The sequence below is a fragment of the Myodes glareolus genome, chromosome 15 (assembly GCF_982192425.1).
Source record: "Myodes glareolus chromosome 15, mMyoGla1.1, whole genome shotgun sequence".
NCBI classification, from domain to species: Eukaryota; Metazoa; Chordata; class Mammalia; order Rodentia; family Cricetidae; genus Myodes; species Myodes glareolus.
In genome coordinates, this window is record NC_142040.1 from 78,398,489 (window position 1) to 78,416,998 (window position 18,510).

An 18,510-nucleotide genomic window follows, 5' to 3' on the forward strand; every position below is an offset into this window, starting at 1 on the left:
TAAAACCAAATAAATGATTTTATTTGGAAATAAAGAATGCTCGTTTGTATTTTATTTAAGAATTATGCCAGTTTTATCACTACACAAAAATAAAGGGACAAAGTCTGGTGCAGTTGTCCCTCATATCAAGTACTAGCAAGCTGTTAAGCAATAATCTGTGAAGTGACTCCTTGTTCATGAGAGCAGAATTTTAACAAGACAGGTATGACATGAAAACCTATGTAAGCAATGATATATAATCAAATAAGCTGGTCCTGTAGCTGCCAGGTTTATCAGTAGGAACGGATAGCAGGGGGTACGGTGGCACAGTCAGCTTCATTCAAGGTCTTGTCAATGACAGGTCTGTACTCCAAAGCAACCTTGGAGAAAAGGGTCAGGGTGAATCAAAGCATAAATATTTACATCATTTCTTCTGTGCTTCTGTAAAATTAATCCATCAAAGTATTTATAAGCACAAGAACGTCAAGACAAAGGAGTGGGTAACTCCTCCTACCCCATCGCCCTCTAGTCTATGCTAACCTCCAACTCAAGCTCCTCCCTATCCACCTGCTGTGAGGTGAACAGCTGCCTCTGTCGTGACATTCTGCTTAAGTGAATGAGTGCAAGCAACAATGAACTTTCTGAAACTAGGAGAAAAAAAAAGAAATCTTTAATCCTTTGTTATTCATATCAGGTATGTCATTACAGTGATGTAAATGTACTAATAATTAGTCACCACTTCTTCCCCATCACAGGCCTCAGACATCTTGTCATTGCTCAGGACTGTTTATCTGGTAGGGAAGATGAGAGCTGGCTCTGTACTAAAGGTCCCCCTGAACCACCCAGGCATTGGATTCTGCCTCCAGCAAGAAGCATGACTCTTATTCTATTTGGTGATATCTCAGATCTGTTAACAGCTGGTTTAAAACTAGGCTGTTTCCCAAACTGGTCAACCATCAAAGGCCAAATAGAGTGGCTCAGCTCATCCCTGGGGTGATGCATGCCCACATACCTTCCCAGTCTTGATGTCCACATATGAGAGGGTGTGTTTCCTCCAGTGTTCCCCAAATGGCCTTTTCTGCTGTCCCTGGATGGGCTTGGAGTAATCATACTCATCAACCCGCACCTGAGGTAAAAAACATACCTCATCTGTCACCATAGAGCAATATCAAAAAACATGGAAAATATTAGCAAATGCACAGGAGACCAGCCCAGGAGATGGGCACCTTGGCAAAGAAAGGGGTTTGGAGCCAGGAGTACAAGTATAGAACATCCATTTCTGCATTTTCTCTTATAACTCTATAGATAGAAATTGGAATTAAATATCACCTATGCAACTTTCCCTTTGGCTCCATGCACTGATAGTTCCTCAACTTTTCTCTTTAGCATTTTTAAGTAAAATGGGCTTTTTTTTTTTTTTTTGAGACAGAGATTCTCTACATAGCCCTAGCTGTCCTAAACTTACTGTGTAGGCCAGGCAGGCCTCAAACTCACAGAGATCCACCTGCCTCTGACTCCCAAGTGCTAGGATTAGGCATTAATTTAGCTGTTTTCTTCTCTCTCTCTCTCTCTCTCTCTCTCTCTCTCTCTCTCTCTCTCTTTGGTTTTTCGAGGCAGGGTTTCTCTGTAGCTTTGGAGCCTGTCCTGGAGCTAGCTCTTGTAGACCAGGCTGGCCTCAAACTCACAGAGATCCGCCTACCTCTGCCTCCCAAGTGCTGGGATTAAAGGCATGTGTCACCACCGCCTGGCTAATTTAGCTGTTTTCTAAGTTTAGCATTTATACCGAAGAAAGTTTGTCAGTACACTGACTGCTAACAAAGAAAACTTTGCATGTAGGTGTAAGTTAGACGAGCAAGTGGCTCTTCAAAAACCAAGATCAGACACCTTGTTGTTTTTACTGAAAACAAGTAGGAAGCAGTGGCAGGTAGGAGGTTCCTTACCCGGGCCAAAGGGCTAAAGCACAGTCCTAGTTATACACTAACTATAGCATACACCTGCCAAGAATAAGCAGAATCTACGTCAAATCTCCAAAGCCTTATTTATCTCAGCTCCTAACAGTTAACTGGGGATATGCTTGCTCATGTTTCTTTTCATCTACTTGATTACTGCAGGTTAAATTAATACATGCTCATAGCAAATGAAAACTTCTACTTGCTCACTTTCCTATTTCCTCACCATCCTACACTGTCCAGAACTTGTGTGCTCATCATGGGAAATGTTCCTGAACTTGGAGCTACACCCAAGCTTCTCCTTGTGCTTTCTACCCTCACATGTAGAACCCAACATGTGTGCTCTTTTATGCTTTCTGCTTAGAAGCCATGGTTGGGGCAGATCTCTAAATCCTTTTCCCAGTCTCAGGGTGTGTCTGAGCAAGTGACTCAAGGACAGTCTAATTGATTATGGTCACTGGATGCACTTTACCCTTAGCCTTAAGAACCAGGTCTGTTCTGCTTACAGATGCTGAATGGGCTGACGCAAAGCAAGAAAAAGGTGCAAGGTTCTGAGAGTGAGAATAAGAATAAAAAAATATTGGAGGAAAAGGTGTTTTCCTTGATTCACTTTTGGGAAAAATAAAATGGAACAGAGAAAGTGAATAGGAATGAATAGAACCAGTTGGGAAAATGTCAGGTCAATGTGATATATCTTGAAAACATACTTTATAATCTTCCCTGGCATGAGCTCCCCGTGATTCCTTCCGTGCCTCTGCACCATATATGGTCTGTAGTGCACATAGCATCAGGTTCTGCAGCTCCAGGGTCTCCACCAGGTCTGTATTCCAGACCATTCCTGAGGACACACAAAAACCCATGAGGGACAGATGGGATCCAGTCATGTAGGTACTCTGAACTTAACTAGCAACATATGTCTGTGGGGAAGAAACAGCTGGATAGCATGGAATAAGGTAATGGTAAACAGGATAGAAACCAGCTTAGCCCCCAAAAGCAGTGTCCCCTCAGAATACTGTTGACTCACCTCTGTCAAATGTCTTTACATGCTTCAGTTCTCCATAGAGCTGGCTAATTTTTTCACAGCCTTCTTGCAATACACTTCCCACACGGAATACTGCAGCATGATTCTGCATCGACTATCATAAGATACCATTATAAACTTTTAATGCACAGAAAAAGACAGGCAAAATGCTCAGATCTTTAGTTTTTTTGAAATTTTATATATTTACACATTTTAAATAAACTAGGAAATTCAGACTATGAGTTAAATTTAAACTTAATATAATTTTCTTTTCTGGAGAAAGGGTCTTCTATGCATGCGATCCTCCTACCATAGTCCCCCAGGTATGCCACTTTACGTTGGTAATAAAAAACAAAAACAACAAACCAAGCCAAAACAAAACCCTATGTCTCCATGTGCTCCATTATGTATGTATCTCACAACAAATCTGTGTATATATAAAAATATTATAACTATTTTACTTCTCTGGCAGCATTTCCAGAACACAACAGTCCCAGAGTCCAAGTGGGCTAATAGTGGTGGGTGTGGTGAAGTTAAAAGGAGGAAACCAGGGCCTGAGAACTTTTGTGGCCAGGCACTTCCCCACTGTCTAAGGGACTAGAGGTTAGCTCCTACACACTTCACTCTCCTCACTTTCTGATTCTGTTATGGGACAATTCAGTCTGAGGATCTCGTTCTCTCAGAGCTGAGGAAGCTAAATGAAGTGACACAACCAGTTGTGGGACTCACTTTCTCATGTTCTTCCCCTTCCTATTGGCTGCAAGACACATGACAAGCAGTACTGGTCTTAGGATGAATGTCAAGCTCATATACAGGAGTGCCAGGGAAAGCCAAGTCCCTGTGCTAAAGCTGATGCTTATTTCTGCCCTGAACTAACAACTCCAATGTTCTATGTGGAAAGAGACACGTTTAAGGCTGATTACTTTTATACTCTGATTTAAAAAATTAGAAACAGGTCCTCCTGCTGTCAATCCCCAAGCACCCATGCAGGGTGGCTTTGGTTGTGTCTACTACCTTCTGCATGCTGAGGCGTAGTTCTGATGTTCTTATGCTTCCATCGGCAAATCTTAACTTGTCAAGATTCATAACCGACTCTTCTCCAGCATTTGCTTTAATTGAAGGAACTTTATCTCCTTAAAAGAAAGCCAGAATTTAACTTCAAAATCACTTGGGCGGGGGGAGATTTGAATACCACTCGGATTACATCATAGCCATTCCAGGAGTCTGGAAAGCATAGAAGTAATATGAATCAACACAGTCTTGGCACCAACCTAAGGTATAAGATATTGACACAGAGTTATTTTGTTTTGTTTTGTTTTCAATACAGTGAATCTCTGTGTAATAGCTCTGGCTGTCTTGGAACTCACTCTGTGACCAGGCTGGTCTCAAGTCACAGAGATCCACCTGCCTTGCTTCCCAAGTGCTGGTATTAAAGGCGTTGACCATTTCCAGAGTCAATTTTTAAGAACATATACAGAAACAAAGATATTGCAACACAGTAGGTAACCATTTTTGAAACTAAGAGACCTATATGTAATCAGAATTGTTACTCTAGTAAGGAAACTGGATATCCTTAGAGATAGTGAAGGGTCACCGTCACACTTTTTCTCATGACAGGATAAACAGATGGCTATCCTGTGTGTCTTGACTCTCCTGTCCTCTTAACTAGCCCTTAAGATCATGACTTTCAGGTAGGGGTACAACTTAGAAGTAGAGTACTGGTTAGCGTTGGTAAGGCCCCAGGATTGATCCCCTGTATTACACTGTCCCCTACAAAAATTAAAGAATCCCCTCCACTTAAAAAAAAAAGTTCTGAGGTATTTAAAAAGTGGTTTTAGGTGGTATAGGTATTTTCTAATGAGAAAAAAGGCAACAGCTGCTTCCAGCCACCTCCTCTCCAAGGATGCAACTAGTTCATTTCCCTTTTTCTTTCCCTTTTATGTCTTGAGATAATCTACACAGTCCAAATCAGCCTTGAACTAACAATCTTCTTACCCCAACCTTTTACATATCCAAATTACAGGTGTGTGCACACCTAGCACCTTTTTAGTGTTAAAAAAAAATCACTCAGTAAAACTGACTTTTCTCATGGTGCACATTTTTACAAATTTCAACATACTATATAAAGGATTCCAAACACTTATACTATAGAAATATTAAGACATTACCACCTGGGGGAAAATATTACAAACCTCTTCATCTTGATGCATCATGACCTGCATCTTTCAGTTTACCAGTGAGGCAAGAATGTGCTAGTTCCTACATCACTACTATTCATCTATAAAATATCCACTCTATATAAACTGTACAATGGACATCCACAATTAACAAGAGGACAGAGTAATAGACGGAACAGGGAGAGTCTCCATCCTTGTCCTCATGAGATGCCCTCTCATACCACTATTCTGACCAAACAGACAAACCAGCTACCATGAAGGCTCCTTGGGGGTTGGAACTCTGGTAACCTCCTGGTTCTAGTCTGTGCAAGCAGAAATATACTCCAACACAGGCACATTTTTCTTTTACATGTTTAAAGCTGCCATAAGAAGACATCAACTGAAATTCATTCTATTCCTGAGGGGTAGGGGCTTATGTCATCCCTTTATTCATGAAATTCCATTATATCTTGTTTTTAAAACAGGATAACGTTTTTCTATAATTACCAAGAAGCTACAGATTTATTTTTACTATAAAAAATATTTCACTGCAAAAATAATTTATAACAGATAAATAATATATAATCAATTTCCCCTCAAAATACCAATTTTTTAGTAGTGTCTTTTAAGGATACAGTGATTGTTTAAAAAGCAACCAAGCCATACATGATGGCATACACAGCACTCAGGAAGCAGAGGCAGTTGGATCTCTCTGAGGTCAAGGTCAGTCCGGCTGATATGTGTGCATACTGGGCCAACCAGAGATATAGTGAAACCATATGGCTTAAAAAAAAAAAAATCATGTCTTTAAAAAAAAAAGGGGGACCTAAATCCCTTACTTTCTTTACTATTAATACTACACAATCTGTTTCTATAGGAAAAAGCAGGTTTCCTCTATGATCACTAAGCAAAATTCCAGCAATAAAGACTATGCAGTATCCTAAAATAGCTTGAGGGCTTGAAGAGAGTACATACCAGGCCTGCAAGATTCTGCAATGCTCAGAGCACAGGCTCGTCCAAAAACTACGAGGTCCAATAGGGAATTTGCTCCAAGCCGGTTGGCACCATGCACTGAAGCACAGGCCGCCTCCCCACAGGCATACAGGCCAGGCACAATCTGATCCTGTCCGTTCACATGCTTCAGCACCTGCAGGAATGTATTTCAGATGAGGCATCAAAAATACCTATGGCTCCACGTGCCTGCTTCCCTATCATAGTTCCCATGCCTAAGGTAGAAAAAGCAAAGATTGCACCTTCTATATTTCACTCTTTTAGTATATCCTCAGTTCTCCTTTTGCTCCTGAACCCTTGATGTTTGTTACAAGCAGGTCAAAGATGATCCACGTTCCTCAGAGTCTCAGGCACCACCTGATTTGACTATGGAATGTGGCAACTGATAGAACATTAAAGGGAAGAGAAAAACTGGGGATCATCTGTGAAGTGGGATAGCAATCTCTACCTTTTGTCCTGACAGGAGTTCAAAGCAGAAGGACCAGTTGATGAGCATTTGTGAACTGCTCATAACCCAAGTACCAATTGTATATACAGATCACTAATTAATAAGGTCACTGGAAAAGTATCAGATTATATAGAAAAGCAATTATAAAATGGAAAAGGTGTACAATATTATAGCTATGGGGAATTAACATTCTATTGGTTATTGCCAAATAGAAGCAAACCCAAGAACATAATCTAGCCTCTTACCGCCTAGCAGAAATGGCATTTCATAATTTACATAAAAAAAAACTGAACACACTGCACTTTTGGAGGGAAAAATGCCTGTTCTTGCTTCTATGCCTCTAAGCACTAAAAGGATCTTTGTGAAGTGGGCTTGTCATCATCACCTGCCCCTTGTAGTTAGTGGGAATCCCACCCATGTTGTAATGCACAGTGGGAAGGACAGGGATGGGCTCCTTAGTGACATCCACACCAGCGAAGATCATGGCCGTCTCTGAAATCCCAGGTAGACGTGTAGCAAGCTGCTCAGGGGGCAGATGGTGCAACTGCAGGTAGACGTGATCTTTCTCGGGGCCACAGCCTCTGCAAAGACAACACTGTAACATGAGACAAAGAACCTAAGAGCCAACTAAAATTTCTAAAGTATGTGAGCCTCAACAATCTTGGATCTTGAGGAAAATTTCAACTTCATTCATGGTCAGTGACTCATTAGTTCTTTTTACTTGAAGTATTTTTTTTCTAATCACCTACAGTGTGTCACAACAATTCTGTGCAGGAACACAAGAATAGAAACCTGTACTCACCAAAGTCATATTCTCATCTTGGGTACCATGATTTCCTATGTTTTTCTTGGCAAATGTGTTAAAAAGTCTCCCGTAACTACCGAACTCCCCCGTTTTAAGTCAAAGTGTCATTAAGTAACAGGGTCCCTGCATTAAGGAACAGGGTCATGGGAGCCTCAACTGATTTCACCAAAGGACAAGCGACACACAAGCCCTGAAGGTTACCTGCCAAGACACCTGTAGATACTGATTAAAACAACGTAACTCCTAAGGCTCATGAGTATTAGCTTGGTGTATGAATCTCATTCTCATACTGTGGGAGCATATGATATGTTTACTCTTACACACACTGATGTGAAAAAGATTCTCAAAATATAGGTCTTTAGGAAAATATCACAAACTAACAGATGTTAGCCAGAAAATAATGGGATAGCTTTATTCTTGTAGGTAGGTGCCGAGGTGCCTGTCTGCAAAGGTAAACTGCTAAAATATACAGATGTGACCTAATGGCTACCAAAGAGAAAAGAGGACACAAATTTGTCCCCCGCCTACTACATTCATGTATCCCTGGAGGATCACAAACCTTCCTTCACGGATCTCGAGAGTCATGGATCGAGACACAACATCTCTGGATGCTAGGTCCTTGGCAACAGGGGCATATCTCTCCATAAACCTTTCACCTTGACTGTTGATGAGAATACCTCCCTCTCCACGGCATCCTTCTGTGATAAGACAGCCAGCGCCATATATACCTGTAAAAATCCAGGTGATTAAATGCTTATAAATGAATGATGACTAGGTAGCTATTTCAAATGGCTAAATCCTTTTTTAGAAAACATTTTTTAAGTCGGGCGGTGGTGGCGCATGCCTTTAATGGGAGGCAGAGACAGGCGGATCTCTGTGAGTTCGAGGCCAGCCTGGTCTACAAGAGTTAGTTCCAGGACAGGCTCTAAAGCTACACAGAGAAACCCTGTCTCAAAAAACTGAAAAATGAAAAAAAAAAAAAATTGGGTGGGGGAAGAAAGAAAAAAAATACAAAGAGCATTAAACTCAAAAATAATAAGAAAAGTAGGAGGTATGTGTGTGACAAGCAGCAGTGAACACTAGAAAGCACAACAGACCCAGGAAAAGGAGCTCACCCACAAGGTCTAACCCATATCTGAATAAACATCATGTATGTAGACTTAATTTTTAAAATAAACCTTTAAACCAAGAAATGTGGTAACAAGGTTAAGCAGGAATAAACCAGCTTGGAGAATTTCTACCTAAATTAACCAAACAGCAAAACTGACAAATTATTTTAGTGATTAATATTTATGTTTGTACCAATTCTAAACATTCACTCATTTAAATTCTACGATGGTCCCAGGTAATAAGAAGCCTATCCTCAGAAACAAGAAAGTTGAAGCTTAGTAACTCACCTAAGTCACAGAGCTATTAAAGGGCAGAGCCCAAATTAAAATCAGAGGAGCATGATATAGTCTGAGTTCTTAATATAACTATGTCCCTCAATGTAAGGAAAAACAAGGAATATCAAAAACTGAATTTTAACAGAAGAGGCTAAATAAGTGTTATTATAAAGCTAAAATTATCTTTCATATGCCAAAAGGATTACATGCTCTAAAGGCAAGAATAGAAGTTCTTACATTTCACCTACTTTCACTTTTCATAGTTCTAGTAACATCTTTTGGGTAGTTTATTTCTTATGTATTGTGAAGAAAGCATAAAAAATGGGAATTTTAAACACAGTATATGACAGGAAATCCAGAGACTCAGTAGACACCGGGCAAAAATTGGGAGGAAGAAGACTAACACATTTATTTTTCATTCTCTATCTCTGTCTATTTCTCTCCTCTGACTCAATGCTTTGACAGGCAGTGAGAGCTAATTTCTTCTACAACTAGCTCTTTCCCGCTTCTAAATACAAACCCTCACTGTGGTGATATTTTGTTTATGCTGTAACAAATAAAGCTTGCCTGAAGGTAAGAGTGAAGAGCTAAGCCCCTAGTTAGTCATAGAGGTCAGGCAGTGGTGGCACACATCTTTAATCCCAGCACTCACAAGAGAGAGGAAGATGGACCTCTGTGAGTTCAAGGCCACACTTGAATCTGTCTGAAAAAGAAACAGCTCACACAAATCCCTGCACTAGGGAGGTGGAGACAAGAATGATGTGGCTGGTTGGAGAGTTGGAATGTAAGGCAGGAGGAGACAGGAGTTAAAGACAGTCTAACATATTCAGTCTGAGAGCTCGGACAGACAGAATCGCCCATTTGGTTTGGTAGAGGTAAGAACTCTAGTGGCTGGCTGCTCCGCTTCTCTGATCCTTCAGCTTTCACTCACTGATAACTCACTCTGAGTTTTGACTAAGACCAATTAGAATTTTTGTTACACCTAACTTAAGAGTCTGATTTGTTCTAACTTCACATCCCTCTAACCATGGGTGCTTGAAACCAAATCTATTATGAAATGCCTTTATGGAACCAGGAGGACTCAAAACAGAAGAAGTGCACATGTTTATAAGACACAGAAGAGTCCAGAGCCAGACAGGTACCCATCCTACCTGTGGGGTGGAACTGAACAAACTCTAAGTCTTGGCAAGGCAAGCCAGCCCTGGTGACCATGGCTGTGCCGTCCCCTGTGCTGGTATGGGCAGATGTGCAGCTGAAGTAGGTCCGTCCATAGCCCCTGAAAACAGAAAACAGTGACTATAAGCATCAGTCAACACCAAACCGTTTCTTAGGGCATCAAAGAATATATAATGTAGCTTCTGCGGCACCAACCTCTAAAAACCCCTTGTACTCTGACCTATGCATGTTCATATACGGTACACAATACTGGGAGGTCACATCTGTGACGCTGCTAACATGGATGGATGAAGTTGGGAGACAGAGAATGGGAATTTTATAATTCTTTTTGTATTTGGTACTTTGTGCTTTATTTTATCTTCAAAGGATTTTCCTGATAAGGATATATTACTTTTACAATTTGTTATTTCTTCCCCAGTCTTACTGCTTATTTATAAATGGTATACATGATCTGATAAATGTATAATAGGAACAAATTTCCACAATTTCATTAAGATATCCATAACCTTACATAATTATCCTTTCTTTGTGGTGTTGATAATTACTGTACCAAACATGCTATCTATCAGGTTTCAGAAACTGCTCACCTCATGACTCAAACTGTTCTTGTCTGAATATAGATGTCCCTCATAGGCTCATGTGTTGAAAAGGCTTGGTCCACAGCTAGTTGCATTATTTGGGAGATTGAAAACTTTAGGACATGGAACCTAACTAGAGGAACTAGATCTCTGGGGGTATGTCCTTAGACTATATACAATCCTGGATTAATGTCTTTCACTCTTTGCCAAATCACATACTAGTCACTAAAATATCCTGCTTACACATATGAATCCATGTCCCCATGCACTAAACCTGCTGAAAGCCATAATAAATCCTTTTCTGCATAAACTATATTTGGTCACAGTGACAGTCTGGCTAATACATGCTGTAGGAATTCCTACCACCAGTAGCCTTTAAGTTACCCGCCTGCTTGGGTGTGGCCTCTTATACTATAAAAGGCAATGTAAAGCACACTTTTGGCTTCTCCTTTTCCAGCTGCGGGATTTCTGGTTGTTGTTCCCCATTTCAGCAGAGGATTGTGATCTATGACTCTACCCCTAATAAATAACCCTCTATTATACTCAATTCTGAGCTAGTGTGAGATTTCTTTTAAGCATCCTTCTTCAAATATAATCCCGTACTTGGACACTGTGAATAATACCACAGCAAATATCTGCATTGATGATATATTCATCATGTGATTATGCCGACTTTATTCTCTTTACATAAGCGGCTATGGTGGGACTGCTGCACCATGTGAGTTTTACTCTCAGGGTATCTTTTTTTAATGGTATAAGTTTGATGTGCATATATGTCTATAAGTGTTTGTAGGCCCGATGTTCACACTGGGTATCTTTCTCGATTGCTCTCTATTTTACTGAAGCAAAATCTCTTAACTAAGCCAACAGCTAGTAAGTCTGTGCTCAGGAATCCCGACTCTGCCTCTTAAGTCATGGAATTACAGACAAGGCCACACTTACTCAGCTTTATGTGGTTCTAGGCATCCAAGGTCTGATTCTCATGTGTGGGTGGCAAATACCTTGTCTACCAAGCCATTTCCTCAGTCCTCTTTAATTTCTGGGGAACCTTCACAATGACTACCAATTTATACTCCTAATAGTCTTTAGACTTTTGGGTCATTTTTATCTGTATCTTTTTTTTTAATTAAGATCTATTTTATTTATGTGTATGTTTCTGTGTGAATTATGCAACATGTGTGCCAATGCCCAAAGAAGTTATGAGTCTTCTGAAGTGAGTGCCGGGACCAGATGTCAGGTCCTCTGCAAGAGTAGCAGCACTTAATTCTGTGCCATCTCTCCAGGCCATTGTTTTGGTTAAATATACATATATATAAAATTATATAATAATATCATTATTAGTGAGTATATATGGTAAGTGTGAGCACAGGGATTGCCATGGCACATGTGTGGGAAGTCTGTTCTGTTCTACTATAAGTTCGAGAGATGGAACTCAGGTAGACTATCACACTTGTGTGGTAACTACTTTTATTCAGTATGCTGGTCTGAATAAAAATGGCCCCCACAGATTCATATATTTGAATGCTTGGTCTCTAGTTGGTGGAATAGTTTGAAAAAGATTAGAAGGTATTCGAGTGGGGGTATGCTTTGATATTTAAAAGACTCTGGACTCTCTCTGCCTCATGGTAGTGGATCAAGATTAAACATTTAGCTACTCCTATATTCAGCCATCATGGACTCTAGACCTCTGAAACTGGAGGTCAGACTTAACACTTTCTTTTAAAAGTTGGTAATGGTGTTTTATCAAGCAATAGAAAAGTAACTAAGACAGTTGAACAGTTGGGCGGTGGTGGCAATGCATGTCTTTAACCCCAGCACTTGGGAGGAAGAAGTAGGCGAATCTTTGTGAGTTCAAGGCAAGCCTTGTCTACAGAGCAAGTGCCAGGATAGGCTTCAAAGCTACAGAGAAAGCTTGTCTCTATAAACAAAGCAACAACAACAAAAACAAACAAACAAAAGGGCCACTTGGCCCTCTTCATCAACACTTATTATTAGTTGTATCTTTACACTAACCATTAACCATCCTCACAAGTACGGCTGTTACTTGAACTCCTTAGATGTTTAATGGTGCTGAGCACCTTTTATAAACCTGCTGACCATGTGTATCCCCACCTGGGAAAAACACTTATTCAGGTTCTATAAGTTCTATAAGTTATTTAAACTTCTTTTTCTTTCTTTTGAGAGGGTGGTGGTGGTGGTAATAGAGACTGAATCCAGGACCACATGCATTCTAGACAAGCAAATACTACACAACTGAGATAGATATACCCTCAGCTCTTAATTTTTAAAATGGTAAAAAAGAAGTGATATCAAGTGAAATTTACTTATTCTCATCATGTAAACATAGTATTTCTTGATTCTAAGAATCATTATACATAGTAAACAAAAAAGCAGGAAAGTTTATCTGAAAATGTCATGTGACTCTCTAGGCTTACTCTTTATGTAAAAACAGGCAGGGTAAGCTTTATAATCCCCAATTTTGTCCTATAATGCTCAGAGAACATCTATATTGTGATGAAGGTAACAAGGCTGGGGAAGGTTATGAGGTGACACAATGGCCTATCCACCCACGGTTCTCAATTAGTTTTATTTAAGAAAAAAGCAAACAAACCCTCCCCCTAAATGCTAAACTCAATTTTTCTATAAGAAATTAAATACAGTAAACAAACAAACAAGAAATTCAGATCCTACCCAGTAGCAATAACAGTGTTCTTTGCTCTTATTCGGTGTATGGACCCATCTTCTATGCACAGTGCAATTACACCACGGCACTCCCCACTTTCCATCAAAAGATCCAAAGCAAAATACTCCACAAAATAGCTGGTGTCATATCGCAGAGACTGTAAGAAAAAAAGAGTCCACATTTCAAATTGTTAATTAAGATTAGGATTAAACAAACAACACTCAAAACTGAGTGGTTAAACCATTAAAACAGTTTGAAGGACTTGATCTAGCCCTGTTAACAAATGAAGGAAGTTTAAAAAATACTATGGTTTGTAATGAAATTACATGTGCTTATATTAGCATCAATACTGACAGCAGTACAAAGCACAAAAAGTTACCCTAGGTTCAGGAGTATATTCACAACAAAAAATGCAGAGAGTAGAATGTGAAAGGCTCTGGGTTGCTCATATTTTAGTAACACCACTCTTATTTTTACAAAAGTTTAGGAAGCACTCTAGGCTCTCCAGTGGCTCTATGTAATACTGAACACCTCTCAAGAATTTGGAACCCTCAATGAGGTCCATGGATCACAGAGTCATGACCCAGAAAAGCTGCTAGCTACATGTGGCCATGTGATTAATAATATTAATTAAAAAATCCAGCTCAGTACAGATCAACCACATCTATACCTGCAGTGGCCACATGGGGTTTGTAGTAAGCAGACAGGTCAGCCCATTTCCATGCACATAGGGGAGTCAGCCCTGGACAATGCCACCAAGTGTGGATCTGATAGTCCTGATGTTGAATGCAAGGAGTTTTAAAGAGCTTACACAAACTCTCAAAACAACCACAGAACAAGCACAAACTGTACATTTTTTCAGTGTATTCAGCCTAAAGGAAGCTACTGATGTTCTAATATGTTCATGCTAACTATCTGTCACTGCTTTCTGAAAACAGAGTTCAGATTGTTGATTATCTGGACATGCCAAAGCAGACTGACTATCTAATGTACTGGTTCTTAACCTTCCTATTGTTGCAACCCTTAAATACAGTTCGTCATGTTGTGGTGACCCCCAATCATAACATTATATTTGTTGCTACTTTGTAATTGTAATTTAGCTACTGTAATGAATCATAATGTGAATATATATTTTCCAATGGTCGTGGGTCGTGACCCATAGGTTGAGAACCACTGATCTAGTGACTCCTGTACCTCAAGACTTCATCTAGTTTAACTGGTATTAAAACATACCAGTTAAGTTCAGGAACACAGAGCTGATAAAAGCATTCTAAAATATGTCCTCTCTTCTTGGCATGTGATGGATCACAAATGCAAGATGGTAAGCAATGACTACCAATTCAACTTCCAAAACAGACACAGGGAATAAAGCTGTTTTAAATAGCTTTTCACAATACCTATTTAATATTTCATATTAATAATTACTCAGGACACCTTACTATTCGTGTTAGTTCTTATCAATTTGGCACAGGCTAGAATCATTAAAGAGGGAACCTCAACTGAGAAAATGTTCCCATCAGACTGGATTGAAGGCCAGCTGGTAGGGCCCCAGCCCATTGGGGGTGGTGTCATGCCTGTGTAAGTGGTCTAGGGGTGTATAAAAAGTAGACTTAGCAAGCCACAGGGAATAAGTCATTAAGCAGTATTCCTCCAAGGGTTCCACAGAGGTCTCTGCCTCAAGTTCTTGCCCTGACTTCCCTTCATAATGAACTATAATCATAAAGTGAAATAAATCCTTTCCTTCCTAAACTGATTTTGGTTATTCTTTGTCACTATCAACCCTAACCATCTATGCTTCATTCCTTTACAACCAAGTCAGCCTCACCCTTCCATACAAGGTGTGCAAGAGTGAATGGCCTGTTCGATCAGCCACACAGCAGCACCGATGAGCCTGCCCGCCTTTCCCAAACTTGAGGCTCTGTCCACCAAATGCACGCTGATAAATCTTCCCATCTTCAGTTCTACTAAATGGCATACCATAATTTTCTAGCTGTGAAACACAAAACAAGCAAAAATATGTTACTTTAAACAAGTACAAATATTCATGGTTAATTTGCACCAAACCTGAAATCTAAACCTTCCATATTCCATATTCTTTGAAAACACTGACAATTTGGGGGAAAAAAATCTTGTTAAATGAACTTAATACTTACAGGAAAAACTTCCTTACTACCAGGGATGGGACCCTAGAGCTCTATTGTGCTAGGCATGACCTCTCTCCAAGAACCATATCCCCAACCCCTTATTTTCTTTTCTTTTTTTCTTTCTTTTTTTTTTTTCACACTGGTTCTTTTGTAATATAAGCAGAGCACATGCATAATGAACCAAAAGTTTCTTTTCCGTTACCTCGACCACGGAGGCAGGGGCTTGCTCTGTCATGTAATGGATGGCATCCTGATCCCCCAGCCAGTCAGATCCTTTCACGGTGTCGTAGAAATGCCACCTCCAGTTGTCCTCTTCCATGTTTCCAAGAGCAGCATTGATGCCTCCCTGGGAACACCATGCCAATTGTTTACATGCTTTAACTGTGAGTCCCCAACTGCCTCTGCAGCCCATCTTCTCACTGAGTCTGATTTAGAGAAAGTCAGCTCCTTATATTGCAACTCTTTATGAGGGTTAAGGAATAGTAAGGCAGACCCCAACTCATGAAACTCCCTGACTACATGAACTAGATGGGTGGCTTAATATGTATCTGTGATGGGGATGTTGCTTGATCTCCATGCTTATAAAGACTGGAAAGGTCCTTATACCTTATCTATTGCTTATCTAACTGACAGATATAGGGACTCAACAAGTCTGTCTAGAAATCTTATGATAAAACGTTCTATGGTACCTGTATGTGAATTAAAGTATTCCCTATCCCGTAATGTGCTCCTCATTCAGTTAGATAATCATGTACTCTAGTTTCCTCATCTATTATGTGAGTATCACTCTATCTTACCCCTCAGAATCACAAAATATGGCAACACTGGGACAAATCTCTTTCCTTCTTCTTTTATATTTTATTTCTTTTTTTTGGAAAAGAGTCTTACTATGTAACCCTTACTAGCTTGGAACTTTCTTTGTAGACTGGGAGGCTGGCCTTAAACTCAGAGATTCTCTGCCTCTGTTTCTGCCTCTTTTGGTGCTAAGATTAAAGGCATGTGCCACCACACACAGCCTCCAACTGTGTGTTGGAACTTCAATTCATTCCTTTTAGATAATCTTCTTTTCACAAGGAAAGGCACCTTAGTATGACCTGATTGTTTCTCAACAGTTCATATATTGGAGGGAGACACAATCCACAGTGTAATGGTATTAAAAGATGGTGGAACCTTTGAGAATATGTTAGGCTTTGGGGGACATGTACCCTTGAGAAGAATTAAAGAAGTTTTTACTGAATCTTAGTTTCTGTATGTGTTCCTGCAAAAAAAAAAAAAAAAAAAAAGCAATACATTTTTTAGTTTCCTGTCTGACCCTATGACTTCTTCCTCTCATAAGAGCTCATAATGCAAACTACCATATTATGTTGTAGGTAAGGGAGTCCTCACTGAAGACCAAATGCATAGGGCTACCCAATTTTTGGACTTTAAAATTTCTTTTCTTTATATGGTACCAAATAAATTCACACATCTTATTTCCTTCTCTTCTACCCAATTGCTATTCAGCAAGTTTTGAGCAGCTGACCTAAGCTGAATCCCTTCCTTTCTGACTACTGCTGTGCCTTGGTATTTCTAGTTATGATATCTTTCAGTTTGGATGAGTCACTAGGAAGAACTAAGAACCTTGTAACTGAATCAACGCTACTGATGTGGGAGAATTGTCTGTATTCTGTCAGTTTATAACCTTATGGAGTGCTGTGTGTGATTTCTCTTTGGGATTTGCCGGCTGTGGGGTGCCAGGCGGGACAGATATCCCAACAAGCCGGCCGTCATGTTACATATGGCGCCCAGACGTAGATAACTGAATCCACAGAAAGCCCGAGAAAGCTTGGGAAAGAATAGAGTAAAGCATGTTTTGTTGGTAGCAGCAATTTCTCGGGTCTACTTTGCTTGCTAGAGGCAAGCAAGGCTCTCATCTAAGAGAGGCTTCCTGACTCAGCTTTAGCTGCAAAACCTTGCAGCTCATTAAGAGGTCCTGCCACAAAACACTTAAACGGTGTTGATGAAAAGCTGAACGCATGCTTTTCGGTTTTAAGCTGTAGCAGGAAAAAAGCTGTGCTGTTTTAAAATGTCGGCTTTCTGGGCTGTCCTGCCAAGGCAATCTCTGACTGTTTCAGGCAGGCAGTCCGACTGAGTGTGGTGAGCAGAATGCTGCAGCTTGCTTGCTAGCAAGGACCTTGAAACGCCATAGAGTTGTGGTAGTGAACACAGCTCTGGCTGGTACCTCAGTCATGAGGCTGGAAAGCTAAGGAATGGGCTAATTCCAGCTATAAAAGCCGCAGTTTTAGTCCTCTCCTTAAAGACTCATGTGGTCAGAAAAAGAGAGATATACAGTAAAGAGAGATTCAAAGATGAAGAAAACCTCTAAATGGTTTACAATGTGTTAAAAATATATGCAGGCTAAAAGGTTAAAGTCATTAAAAATAAAAAAGAAAGAAAGGGAGATATAGGGTGTGGCGGTACACACCTTTAATCCCAATGCCTGGGAGGCAGAGGTACGCTGACCTCTGTGACTTCAAGGGACAGAGGTAGAGATTGACCTCTGTGACTTCAAGGTGTAGTAGCACACGCCTTTAATCCCAATACCTGGGAGGCAGAGACAGACAGATCTCTGTGAGTTCAAGGTGTGGTAGCAAACACCTTTAATCCCAGCACTGGGGAGGTAGAGACAGGCAGATCTCTGTGAGTTCAAGGACAGCCTGGTCTACAGAGTTATTCCAGGACAAAGATATACAGAGAACCTGTCTCAAAAAGTAAAAGTAAAACTAAAAGAAATAGAGGTTATAATAAAGATGGAAAATAAACAGAGAATCTTGATACTGTATGCTATTATGCTCTCTTTGAATTGTTTGAATGCTGAGGAAGGAGCAACAGCTGCTAAAGGACTGTTGTTTATAAATGCTGCTGAACTAACCCAAGATAGGTATTTTGAAAATACCTTGGCTTCAAAACTGAAGTCAAAAGGTTTGTTACTTTGGAGAAGAGATTTTGCTTTTGTTTCCACAGAAAACGAGAGGTTGTGGATTCATTCTGAGTTAAGAAAAATCCAGTATGATAAAGGAAGACCACCTGAGAAATCTCCCATAGGAACAGATGGCCCAGAGGACAGAGTTCTTCATCCAGAACAGGTTCAAGACTGCTGCCTGAGATGATCAAGACTCAACAGGATACTCCAGTC

General features: G+C 40.1%; 1 protein-coding gene across 1 annotated transcript in view; it reads right to left on the reverse strand.

Moving 5' to 3' along the window:
- The window catches only part of Sdha (succinate dehydrogenase complex flavoprotein subunit A), a 26,698-nt gene continuing 8,188 nt past the window's right edge, over nucleotides 1-18,510 (reverse strand). The window contains exons 4-15 of the mRNA XM_048459226.3: nucleotides 15,538-15,681; nucleotides 15,017-15,181; nucleotides 13,200-13,348; nucleotides 9,906-10,030; nucleotides 7,929-8,097; nucleotides 6,950-7,145; nucleotides 6,081-6,252; nucleotides 3,964-4,082; nucleotides 2,953-3,064; nucleotides 2,636-2,766; nucleotides 992-1,105; nucleotides 1-359 (exon numbers count right to left, since the gene is read on the reverse strand). Of these exons, the coding sequence (XP_048315183.3) occupies nucleotides 273-359; nucleotides 992-1,105; nucleotides 2,636-2,766; nucleotides 2,953-3,064; nucleotides 3,964-4,082; nucleotides 6,081-6,252; nucleotides 6,950-7,145; nucleotides 7,929-8,097; nucleotides 9,906-10,030; nucleotides 13,200-13,348; nucleotides 15,017-15,181; nucleotides 15,538-15,681 (1,683 nt within the window). The 3' untranslated portion in view covers nucleotides 1-272. The remainder of the gene's footprint in view (nucleotides 360-991; nucleotides 1,106-2,635; nucleotides 2,767-2,952; nucleotides 3,065-3,963; nucleotides 4,083-6,080; nucleotides 6,253-6,949; nucleotides 7,146-7,928; nucleotides 8,098-9,905; nucleotides 10,031-13,199; nucleotides 13,349-15,016; nucleotides 15,182-15,537; nucleotides 15,682-18,510) is intronic.